Source organism: Tiliqua scincoides, chromosome 1, assembly GCF_035046505.1.
Source record: "Tiliqua scincoides isolate rTilSci1 chromosome 1, rTilSci1.hap2, whole genome shotgun sequence".
Classification (NCBI taxonomy): Eukaryota; Metazoa; Chordata; class Lepidosauria; order Squamata; family Scincidae; genus Tiliqua; species Tiliqua scincoides.
The window spans coordinates 264,606,210-264,618,969 of NC_089821.1; the positions used below are offsets into that span (position 1 = coordinate 264,606,210).

At 42.3% G+C, this 12,760-nt stretch overlaps 1 protein-coding gene across 2 annotated transcripts in view; it reads right to left on the reverse strand.

The window, feature by feature from the left end:
• Window positions 1-12,760, reverse strand: part of PPP2R5D (protein phosphatase 2 regulatory subunit B'delta) — a 42,905-nt gene that overhangs the window by 18,717 nt on the left and 11,428 nt on the right. For both annotated transcript variants that reach the window (XM_066624981.1, XM_066624990.1), the window contains exons 3-6: window positions 4,427-4,619; window positions 2,940-3,139; window positions 2,097-2,207; window positions 190-282 (exon numbers count right to left, since the gene is read on the reverse strand). In XM_066624981.1, coding sequence (XP_066481078.1) covers window positions 190-282; window positions 2,097-2,207; window positions 2,940-3,139; window positions 4,427-4,619 — 597 coding nt within the window. The remainder of the gene's footprint in view (window positions 1-189; window positions 283-2,096; window positions 2,208-2,939; window positions 3,140-4,426; window positions 4,620-12,760) is intronic.

Genomic DNA, 12,760 nt, shown 5'->3' on the forward strand with positions numbered 1-12,760 from the left:
GGTGTGCACTGCATCCTGCGGTGGCAGGGGGCAACCACAGAGGCCTCCTCAAGCTAAGGGAACTTTTGTTCCCTTACTTGGGGCTGCATTGCAATTGCGTTAGCATTGAAAAGTTGGATAGGATTGGACCCTTAATTTTTTAAGGACATAGGAGCCAAAACATGCTGGAAAGAAACAGCAATGACTTACTGACAATACAAACTTCTGGTCAATATATTTCTTGGCTACATTTGGTTGGAAGTCTGGAGACTCCAGGAATCTCAGAAAGAATTCATACACCAGCTAAAAAGGGAAAGACAGAAAAAGAATTACTTACAAAAAGACTGGTATTTTCTATTGCTACCAAAGCAGTAGGTATACAGTTGCTAATCATTTGAAAAGTCAATCTTACCAGACACATAAATAAGAGGGAAGGCTGAGCTCGGGGGAGGGGGGCTCATAATCCAATAGCACAATCTTGGCTCCAAAACAGAAATCCTAGACCATAATTATGTGCATAAAGCACATAATTATTGGCTCCAAATAAGGCAGGCAAGCTGTCTTGGGAGTCTTTCTGTAACTGAAAATGGGGATATAATTGCCTAGAAATAAATTAATAAATGGCAATCTACAAACCCATGCTATTTCCTTTTATGCAACACTTACAGTGCAGTCCTAAGCAGGTTGATTCAAACATAAGTCCCACTGAAATCAACTGGGCTTACTCTCAAATAAGTGTGCTGAGAAGGGCAGCCTTGAATTATTTTAAGCCTTTCTGTATTATTTTAAACCTTTCTGCTCTTTAAAAGCACTCAAGGCAACATATAAAAAAGTGAAAAATACACCAAAAAACTCAGCCACTACCAACAATATATAGCAATGAAAGTGAAAGACCCACAATATTTCAAAAGTAGAGCATAAAACTACCATCAGATACTTAGAAGGTGGTAGTTAGAAGCATTTAGAAAATTTGAAAAATATTCCCAGAATTATCCTTTTTGTAATTTTTACAATTGGGTGGCTTCAGTATGACAGTTCTTCCAATGGATAAAGGAGATGACAAAATGGGATATGTGACAGAATGGGGATAAGATCATTATTGGAGCGGTGAAAAAGAAAAAGAAAAAAGATAGCTATGTAGTATCAAAGAGATATGAGTGCTGATGGGCATAGGAAAGAGGAACCAAAATGCTGTATCTTGAGAAAGCTTTTATCTTTCTTTTCCCAGCCAGCAGGAGAACAGACACATCACAGAGTATGTGAGGAAGAAATTGGCAGAAGCAGTTCACAGGGGCCCAATTCAATGCTTAGAAACCTGTATCATACTACTTGAGAGCAACAAATTCTACAGGGAATAACAGGTAACCCCTGCTAATTGGGTAAGAGGCACTTTTTCAAGTGGGTGCTCCTTTTTTAGCAGGGGGAGAGTAATTGGCCCACCTCACCCCAGCACTGTCTGTTCTAGTGGTTGTCTGCTGGTATTCATTTGCATCTTTTTAGATTGTGAGCCCTTTTGGGACAGGGAGCCATTTAGTTATTTGATTTGTCTCTGTAAACCGCTTTGTGAACTGTTAGCTGAAAAGCAGTATATATATACTGTTAATAATAATTAATAATAATAGCTTAAGAACATAAGTATAGCTCTGTAACATTTCCCCAAATGTAGTCACATACCATGGTAGCATCAAGTCTAATATATTAAAAATAAAATATTGAAATGAATGGGGACCCACCTGAAATGGGCTTGCGACCCACCTAGTGAGTCCCAACCCACAGTTTGAGAAACACTATTCTAAGCAGAAGTTCGTGTAGTTAACCCATTGATAATTTTTTAGCCTCCCTTTCTATGGAGCCACTTGAATAGAGGTAGGAGATGGTGATATACCATCATGGTGATGCCTCTCTCCCTTTAACCTAAGTGAAAGCAACTTGGGTTTTTGTTTTGTTTTAAAGCTCCAAACCTCTGTAAACCTTTGAAGCTCTGCAAAGGTTACTTGATGAAGTATCCAAAAACCTCTATCTTCTTTTGATTACAATCTAGAAATAGGTTACATTTTGCTTACAATTAGAAATAGGAGGATAAATAGGTTGTAGATTCTGTATTTTCTCCCCTTTACCTGGAGGTGCGGCCAAGCAGCTTCTAATGTAGGTTCATCTTCCTCAGGGTCAAACTCTGCTCCTGTTGGATTGGATGATGGAGGAAGCGTCCGGAAGAGATTCACTGAAAACTATTACAAGGCAATAATAATCATGTATTCAGCATGATTTAGTTATTTTCCATGTTCCTATTCAAGTTATTGTTTGTAAAATTTCTTTTAAAAGATCAAAATTAAAGTTTTTTTTTAAGAAATAAATGTTTCCTCTTGTTACATAATCACCACTGTAAACATTTTACATTTGTTATTACTCTGCATTAACTGTATCCAAACCATTTGAAGTGTCTGAACCAGTTACCAAGCCACTGATTAAGGTTAGTATCTGAACTGCAACTGAACCAAAAAGTTTAAAAATACTGATGAATCTGGAGCAGACGCAAACTCCAAATGCTTAATAATGCAACTGGGTGCCTTTTTATTGAGAGGACACCAAAAGTTTGTTAACTGTGCCCACAAATACTGCCCATCCCCCCCATCCCCCCCCTTGAGAAGTCAAGAAAAATCAAGACCTAGGAAAACCCAAATCCCTACAGGTCCAATGCAACAAGTATTCCTTAACTGCTTCACATTCAATCACAATTCCGTGTCCACATCTCATGCTATTAATATCTACTGCTTTCAGCCTATCAATAGTCTACTCATGCTGTCAGGCCAGCTAATGTTTATCCAAGATGCTAACCTTCACCAGATACCCAACACCATTCTGCGATTGTACTATTTGTTTAATGGACACACAGACCGTGCATTTCTAGCTGCTTTGAGATCTGCAGCAGAAACATGACACATGACACATGCTGATCTTACCATGATAACAGCTTCAGGATAAATGGCCTCTGTGACGACATCCCGATTGTGTGTGATGTACTCCACCATTTCATTGAGACCTGCTCGCTTTACCTCTTTGAACTTCAAGTCACTGAGCGGGTCAGAGACAAAGTCAAAGAGGACACAGCATTGTCGCAACTTCTGTATGAAGAGCTCTTCCCGTTCGTGAGGTGGTGCATCTAAGAAGACGGCAAAAGGCCTTTTTAAAAATTTATATCATACTTTATCACCATACCTCAAGGCAGCTAATGATAAAACAATTTCATACATACTGTTACATTTCAGTCTCCTTAATACAGTTCAAGAACTGGCCAACTGGGACAGATGAAAGCCCCATTTAGCCTAATATTCCATTCCCAACAGCAACCAGCCAAGTGGCCTCCTCTTAATTCTTCCATCTATGCCATGTGTTCTTCTGTGCCTTGAACAATCTTTTCCATTCTCTGCCAATTGGTTTCCCTCTCCTTCAAATCCTTCCGCCAGAGAAGAAATTATTAAACCCCACTCAGCTTTACTGAAATGTGAGATGCAACAGAGCATTCAATCAGTTATTTAATTTTATTTGTCTTAATCTGCCCCTAAATATTCTGGCCACATGCTCTTGAGCAATTTTCATTCATTTCAATGAGCCTTATGTGCTCTTTCTCCTTACTGTGGTGCAATTTTGGCAATGCGGTGTAGGGTCCCTGTGCAGTGTAGAAAAGAAAAAGAAAAATAGTATGAAGAGTAAGGCAGGATTTGGACAACACTAAATTAAATCTGCCCAATTCATTATCAAAGACACCAAACTACAAAGTTTTAAACAAGTCACTTTCTAGAGATTTCTTGCAAATGCAACCAGGTATCCCTTTTTTTGGCTGTTACGATAATTCTTTACTTATAAACAATTTTTAAAGGCTATATAATTTCAGGTTTGAATTTGAGGGAAAAGGCTTTGGGTTCTTAGAATGAAGGATCACCTGGCAACTTATAGCAAAGATACATCAGATCTGTTAAGTGGTAACACAACCCCAATTTTCTTGAAGGAAAGAGCTTGGAGGCCTTCATATAACATCCAAATCAGTGCTGCAGAACTTGCCATCTCCGGAAGAAATACAGCTAATTCAGAATTTTCAGCAGAGGGCTCACCCAACACAGGCAACCCAAACCTATGTTAGACTGGGCTGTTGGCTGTAGAGCTTTTTGACAGCAATATGGCTGCCAATGTAGGGCAGACAATGAGGTCTCTTGCATTTCTTTCCCCCTCCAAATGACATCTCATTAGGAATATTAACTATCCAAAAAAGATTGAGAAGTGATGCTTCCTCACACTTAGCACTGCTTTACCCTTCTGCACAGCAGGCACTTCAGTCAGCGCTACAACCTGCTGAATCAACTCCCTTTTTGCCTGTAGAAACCTTCCAGTAGGGCACACAGATGAACTAGCCCCTGCTCGCTACCTCAAAAGCCCCTAAACCTGCTCTTACCTTTAAGGGCAGGGAGCTTTTGAAGTTCCCGGTTTTTGCTCAAGTTGAAACGAGAGGAGCTCTGCCGTCGCTCCTTCTTCACAATCTGGGGTCCCCCTGAATACTTGATCTTATTCAACTGTGTTGGTGGAGGAGTACTGTTGCTGGGTCGCTTATTTGAGGTCTGCTGTTGTTGCTGTTGCTGCTGCTGAACCTACAGAGAAAAACACACACACACAAAACACTTTAAAAATTCAGATCTAGGTTTTATCATGCTGGAGTCAAGTATGCTGCTTACTGCAGATGAGGAAAAACCCATATATGGAAATCATATCATAGCAATTTCCAGAATGTTTACTTATGGGACCCACGGATGGACTTTGGTTGCCTCAATACCCATCTGCACCCCTCAACCTTAATTAAATTTCCCTGGATGGACAAAATGGAAAGTCCTAACACAGCATCTGTGAAGCACTATCATATATATATTGTCACTTTTGATCCCTCTCATCACTGGTGTGCACATTTCTGCTACAATCCAATCTGTTATCCCTGCATGACATTGTATCTTCTATTTGGAATACGACTGTGGCTCTGCTTCATCATCAAGACCCCAAACAGCCCAAGTCCAGCAGACATCCCTTCCCTTAAGAGTTCATAATATAGATGCCCATCACTGTTATCTTAAACTGGAACCTTTGGGATTTGTTGCTTCTGTTCCAGTTTTGTTCTCTGGTTTGTTCATAAACTCTATTTAGGACAAGTTGGGATTTGCTGGATTTGGACACTGCAGTAAGTCCTGCCTTTTTCTAAAACAAAGACAGGAAGTAGAAAACTTCCTTCCCTTGTGCGCAAACAGGAGGGTGCAGCATGTTCACAAACTTCAAGCTCACATCACAAAAAGCCACCTGAACCACAGGTCACCTGAACCATGTAATCACATGCAACGGGTCACCTGAACCATGTAATTCACCTGAACCATGGGTCACCTGAACCATGTAAACCATGTAATGTCGGCAACATCTGCCGACAGCATGATGCTCTTGCAACAGTTTACTAGAGAGCTAATAAGTTCTCTGTTATGTGCAGATGTGGGTATTTCTACAAGTTTGATTATCTGCACAACGTCCTGAATTCTTGCACTTCTGAGAAGTGCATTTGATGAAAAATGGGAACACAAATCATGGAAGGAAATTCTTGGGAAAGCATGGCTTGACATTTGAGCCTCTAAACTTATAAGTGCATTGGTTCAAATTTAAGAAAGCTCACTTTTAAGGTGGTACTTGAGCCCATGCAGGCTGCACCATGTTTCTCATTTCATTATGCAACATTTGTTGAAGGGATCACTACCAGAAGGAATCATATTTCCCATATGGTGGTGACATGCCAAGACTAAAAATCAGAATTAACCAGGAAAACCAGTTTGGCAATTCAGAGAAACCAAGGTTTGCCTTTACATCTGAACCAACTCTCAGTGGTGACAAAGCACTGAAACATTTTCTTCATGGAAAGTTCATCCAGAAATAATAAGCTTCTGCAGAGAAAAGGAAACTGCTGAACTTCTTCACTACTTGGTTTTCTTTTGTTTCCTTCATGGGCTTGCACAGAGGCACGACTACCCAATTCTGCTCTTTTTGTTTAAACGCCAAACCTTTTGGTCAGAGGGCTGCATCCAATATCTGGCACGGTGTTGAGGGCCAGAAAAAAAAATTTTTTTTTAATATAAAATTTAAATAACCACATTAGAGGAAACTTAGATGAATGAATAAATGAATGAATGGACTCCAAATTCCAGAATTTCTCCAAGCACTAACACACACCAAAGAAATAAAGTACATACTCAAATGGACACTCATTCCCCCATCTCCCAAGCATCTTAAATATAAAGGAGTAAATACCTCAGAACCAGCACATAACAGAAAACACCCAGAGAGTGTTCTGAGGGCCAGGGAGGCCCCCCCGACCCACAGAAAGCCTTCTAAAACCTTCAGAGGGCACAATACGTTACTCCTGGTTTTTCAGGAAAAGCAGGAAGTGATGTTTTTAGGCTTTTAGAAGGCGTTCTGAGGGCCCCCAGAACATCCTACAGACACCACCAGAGCACAACTCCTGTTGTGTTTGGCCAAGTGGACAAGTGGCTCTCAGGCGACCAGAGGCTGAACAGAGACTCACCGCAGGCCACATCCAGGCTGAGGTATGGAGACTCCTGGTTTACACTGATCATTTAGAAGCTGCCCTAGTGATTGACTGTTTAGCTATTCTTTCATCCTGAGGTATATATTGCAATCCTAAAACATAATTGTTAAATGCTTTTTTCTTTTAAATGCAATGTTCTATTTTTCATTTACTCAGTCTGCCTCATGACAATGCTATGATCTTTCTGCTTTGTAAGCAAACATTTTGGCTAATACAAAAATGTATTAAGCCATTTCTGTCCAATGTTGCATATACGCAACAGGGACCAAATGTGTACACCTGTGGGCTGAGCAAAAATAAATAATTTTTTAAAGCCAGCAATAACTTCACCATTCATGAAGAACTGATGGTAATCATTGGGGTTAAGGACTGCTTCACACAAGCATGTTTCGCAATCACTTGATTGCATCAGTTGATTACTTGCTTGCATGGGTGAATCAGCCCATACTAGATTGATTCCTGTGGGTGCATATCATTCAGTGTCAATGCAAACAATACTGTTTAATGAAGGCAATTGACACTCTTGGCTCAGAGTCAGTCAACCAGCAATAAGAAACCAAGTGAGAAAATACACACAAGTGACCCAGCCATCTGAATTCATGCTTGCTACTTGTTAAAAGGTAAGAAGTGGCTACCTTAGAGGATATGTTTCATGTGTTCAGGAGGCAGAGGGAAAGAGGCATGGTCTGGTGGTTGAGTTGAAGGCTGCCCGAAGAATGCCAAGCTAGAGAGTCCTGGTTGAAAATTGGATGGGAGACCAGAAAACAGCTAACAAAGCTGTCGGCCAGGAGGGGTTGCTGCTGTGACCTATGACTATGAGAGGGTGGCGGACTTGAATGTGATGCCATAAGAATACGGAGGAGTGTGGACAGTAAACATCTCAGAAAGATTAACAGCTTGGTTGACCTGAAGCAGCTCCTGATGGAAGCTCGGAAGGCATACCCAGACCCCAGATATGACAACCACACCATGAAGGATTCCATCTGGAAGTGAAAGATTCTACGAGTGTTTGTAGAACAATTATTGTAAAAACTCATTTGAAGTGAAAGATGTATTTAGTATAGCCTGCCTATGTGAACAGCCTTGAGCGTGTTCACACAATGTGTTGAGAGAGTCAGCAAAAAAGGCAGCATACAAATGCTGCTATTATTATTATTATTATGTTCAGACAGCAGGTGATCTCAAACACTGTCAAGCCTCTGAATGGACAAGAGCACAAGAAACGCCAGAGTAAGACATTTTTGCAGAGAATCTACAAAGCATTCCCAATTGTATAAAAGCAGCCTGGAGGTGGGCTAACAGACTCTAAATGCACTGTAGATGCAACAGCTGATAGCTCCAAGCTATTTGCTCAAGCAGCCCCTCACACTTTGTTCTCCTAGGAGAGACTAGACTCATCTTCTAGTCCTCTATATTTTATCAAAGCCCACTCTTGCTTCTGAAGACCTGAAATGCAAGGCCTCAGTGTCGGCCCAAGCTCTTAAGTCATTTTTTTCCATACTGCTGTCTTCTGTTTCAGCATTATATAAAGTTTGCTCTTATTTTCCTTGTGGTCAACTCACCTTGGCTCTAAAAACAAATCAGGACTTTCCTGGTGTTCATCCACCCAGAAGCCACTGAGAGAAAAATATAGAATTGGAAAAAGCAGCGACAGTACAGACATTGACAAGTACCACCCCAGCTCTGAAAATCTCTTCCTTTAAGATTTTGAGCCAAAAGATTCACTGCTTTGGAAGGGAACTTAAGAGGGGAGCACTATGGGCTTTCATAATAATAACTAATAAAGATTTTACTAATGAGCAAAGAAGGGGGGGTGTTGGAAAAGGAAACATAGCTGCTGGGAAACAAAAGATTTGTGATAATCCAATGCAGCAGTACAGGTAATGCCAACAAGAACAAAACGTAGACAAAATAAAACAGGAGTGTAACTAGGGACATCTATGCAGAAATGGGCGTGCCCATACACACAGGATTGCACTTTCAGAAGCCTGACAAATAAGAAAGCAAAGGAGATTAAACTGGTAATGGTATAAACAAACATATCAAAGAAAGGTCTGGGATTTTCTAGGACACATAGAAATCCCAGATGAAAAACTAGCTCAGAAACCAAGCAGAATGCCAGCACTGGGCCATTCCTGAATGCAGCCCTCATTCTGCAACACAAGTGACGGAGGCTGGCAGAACGTCCACTGGATTCACTCCAGTCACTTGGAATTCATTTCTTGCCTTGCAAACCCAATCCTTAGCAACTCACAGGTCAATTCAAAGCACTCTAATAAAGGCACTCCAAAAAGAGAGAACTCTCTCCATGGGCCTGTGCCCTCCTTGACAGAAAAAGTATTCTAAGGACCATGTGACTTGTCAAGGCAGAAAGTAGGGAAGAGGTGAGGGAGAAGTGGAGTGGAGAGTAGCTAGAAGAAGAAAATGGGGGAGGCGTACAGAAGCCCCAGGCCAGAAAAATACTGTGGGAAGCTATGGGATCAAACAATGCTTTCCAAAGACATCTGAAATAGATGGCATGTGCCCCCCTTTTCCTGCCCAACACTTGCTCCCCGCCCCTCTTACAAGGGCCAAGGGGAATCCTGCCAGCTCTCCACGCCACCTACTGCATATTAACAGGATCCAGCCACAGTCACTTCATTGCAAGTCTGAAGAGGATCTGTGCCATTTTTCCAACTCAGCCTTTCCAGAAGCTTTCGCTCAGTGTATTAAACTGGGGGGGGGGGAGTGCACATATTAACCTGTCAGTTGGAGTATTTAAAAAAGCAAACAAAAAAAAGCCAACACCACAACACACCACACACACAAATCCACCACAAAGCTGTGGGTCCACTGGAGAACTTCTGGTAAAAATCACACAATGAAAACAATCCATTTGTACAAGTATGATAAAGCAAAGGGCTAAGTTTTAGCAGCTTGCCATAAACTCAGCAGATTTCAGTGCAAACAAAAAGCATTTCTAAAAGTTCGGGCATCTAACTTGCGATTAAGACAAAGCTCATTGGTTAAACAATCTCAGTCTCACTCGATTTGGGGGGTAAGGGGAAACAGAAGTGATTCTCTTTGTGATTCAATATGATGAAGCAAACCACACATAACTTGAGTTTTAAAGTTACCATATGGCTTCTTCATGCAATACAATTTTGCATCATTCATCCCAAGAAAAGCTGTAGAGGGAAAGGGGAGGATGATGGATGCAAACTGGAAGGGACTGACTATTCTATTAAAGTGGCAACAGCGAAGTCACTAGTTGATGTTCTAGGGTAGAATATTGATGGGAAGACTTTCCTGAAGTCTTACAGGAACAACTGCATTTTTTATTTTTTACTACCGCACCCCCCCCAACCTTACATAAGAACATAAGAACATAAGAACAGCCCCACTGGATCAGGCCATAGGCCCATCTAGTCCAGCTTCCTGTATCTCACAGCGGCCCACCAAATGCCCCAGGGAGCACACCAGATAACAAGACACCTCATCCTGGTGCCCTCCCCTGCATCTGGCATTCTGACATAACCCATTCCTAAAATCAGGAGGTTGCGCATACACATCATGGCTTGTACCCCATAATGGATTTTTCCTCCAGAAACTCGTCCAATCCCCTTTTAAAGGCGTCTAGGCTAGACGCCAGCACCACATCCTGTGGCAAGGAGTTCCACAGACCGACCACGCGCTGAGTAAAGAAATATTTTCTTTTGTCTGTCCTAACCCGCCCAACACTCAATTTTAGTGGATGTCCCCTGGTTCTGGTATTATGTGAGAGTGTAAAGAGCATCTCCCTATCCACTCTGTCCATCCCCTGCATAATTTTGTATGTCTCAATCATGTCCCCCCTCAAGCGTCTCTTTTCTAGGCTGAAGAGGCCCAAACGCCGTAGCCTTTCCTCATAAGGAAGGTGCCCCAGCCCCGTAATCATCTTAGTCGCTCTCTTTTGCACCTTTTCCATTTCCACTATGTCTTTTTTGAGATGCGGCGACCAGAACTGGACACAATACTCCAGGTGTGGCCTTACCATAGATTTGTACAATGGCATTATAATACTAACTGTTTTGTTCTCAATACCCTTCCTAATGATCCCAAGCATAGAATTGGCCTTCTTCACTGCCGCCGCACATTGGGTCGACACTTTCATCGACCTGTCCACCACCACCCCAAGATCTCTCTCCTGATCTGTCACAGACAGCTCAGAACCCATCAGCCTATATCTAAAGTTTTGATTTTTTGCCCCAATGTGCATGACTTTACACTTACCGACATTGAAGCGCATCTGCCATTTTGCTGCCCATTCTGCCAGTCTGGAGAGATCCTTCTGGAGCTCCTCACAATCACTTCTGGTCTTTACCACTCGGAAAAGTTTGGTGTCATCTGCAAACTTAGCCACTTCACTGCTCAACCCTGTCTCCAGGTCATTTATGAAGAGGTTGAAAAGCACCGGTCCCAGGACAGATCCTTGGGGCACACCGCTTTTCACCTCTCTCCATTGTGAAAATTGCCCATTGACACCCACTCTCTGCTTCCTGGCCTCCAACCAGTTCTCAATCCAGGAGAGGACCTGTCCTCTAATTCCCTGACTGTGGAGTTTTTTCAGTAGCCTTTGGTGAGGGACCGTGTCAAACGCCTTCTGAAAGTCCAGATATATAATGTCCACGGGTTCTCCCGCATCCACATGCCTGTTGACCTTTTCAAAGAATTCTATAAGGTTTGTGAGGCAAGACTTACCCTTACAGAAGCCATGCTGACTCTCCCTCAGCAAGGCCTGTTCGTCTATGTGTTTTGAGATCCTATCTTTGATGAGGCATTCCACCATCTTACCCGGTATAGATGTTAGGCTGACCGGCCTATAGTTTCCCGGGTCCCCCCTCTTTCCCTTTTTAAAAATAGGCGTGACATTTGCTATCCTCCAATCTTCTGGCACCGTGGCCGTTTTGAGGGACAAGTTGCATACCTTAGTCAAGAGATCTGCAACTTCATTCTTCAATTCCTTAATAACCCTTGGGTGTATGCCATCAGGGCCCGGTGACTTATTGATCTTTAATTTATCAATGAGGTCTGAAACATCTTCTCTTTTAACCTCTATCTGACTTAACTCCTCGGTTAGGAGGGGCCGTTCGGGCAGCGGTATCTGCCCGAGGTCTTCTGCCGTGAAGACAGATGCAAAGAACTCATTTAATTTCTCTGCCATCTCTAAGTCTCCTTTTATCTCCCCTTTCCCTCCCTCACCATCCAGAGGGCCAACCGCTTCTCTGGCGGGTTTCCTGCTTCTAACATATTTGAAGAAGCTTTTATTATTCCCCTTAATGTTGCTGGCCATGCGTTCCTCATAGTCTCGCTTGGCCTCCCCTATCACCTTCTTACATTTCTTTTGCCACAGTTTATGTTCCTTTTTATTCTCTTCATTAGGGCAAGACTTCCATTTACGGAACCTTCTGCCAGCTGGAGCAAGATGCAAAGGGCCCCCAGACCAAACGTTGAGTCTAGACATTTGTTTTTAGTACCTGATTTCTCTCCCCCACCCCCGGGGCCTCCATACTTGCTTTCTCCATTTCAGCAACCTAATTTGGGAGTGGGTAAGGCTTGCAGGGTCCCTTAGTCCTCATCTATGGGAAAGAACTGGTGAAACCATATCTACCAATATCTTGTGGATTGAGCCAAGCTTCACAGTCAGCAGCCCCATGCAATGAAAGTGCTGCTGGATGGAACAATTTCAGAATGCATGCAGTACAGGAATAACCTAATTATCCATAGATTTTTCAAGGGAGGATGAGAAGGGCCCTTTAATTTAGAGGAAAAAAAGTCATTTAACAATAGCTTTGTTAATTCTAGAGAGGGCAGCTGGCTGACAATCCATCAATCATTCTCTCTCTAAGCACTTAGAACAGCTTCAACTCCAAAGCAAGTGACCCCTCCCTTCCCCCCCAGAACATGAAAGAAAGATAATCACTTTGCATTCTTTCCCAGGGCTTCACTCTGGGTGAAGGGAGAGGTCCTTGGCTCTGAGTGAAGCCTTTCTAAGCACCTGGAGAGAGACTGATTGATGGATTCTCTGCTTAATAGTCTCTGTCTTACATCACAAAGGTAAGCAAGGATGTTTTTAAATCACCTAGCAAAGGGACATTGTTTTTTAAATGGATTTGCTTTAATGCAATTTTTTCCATCCAA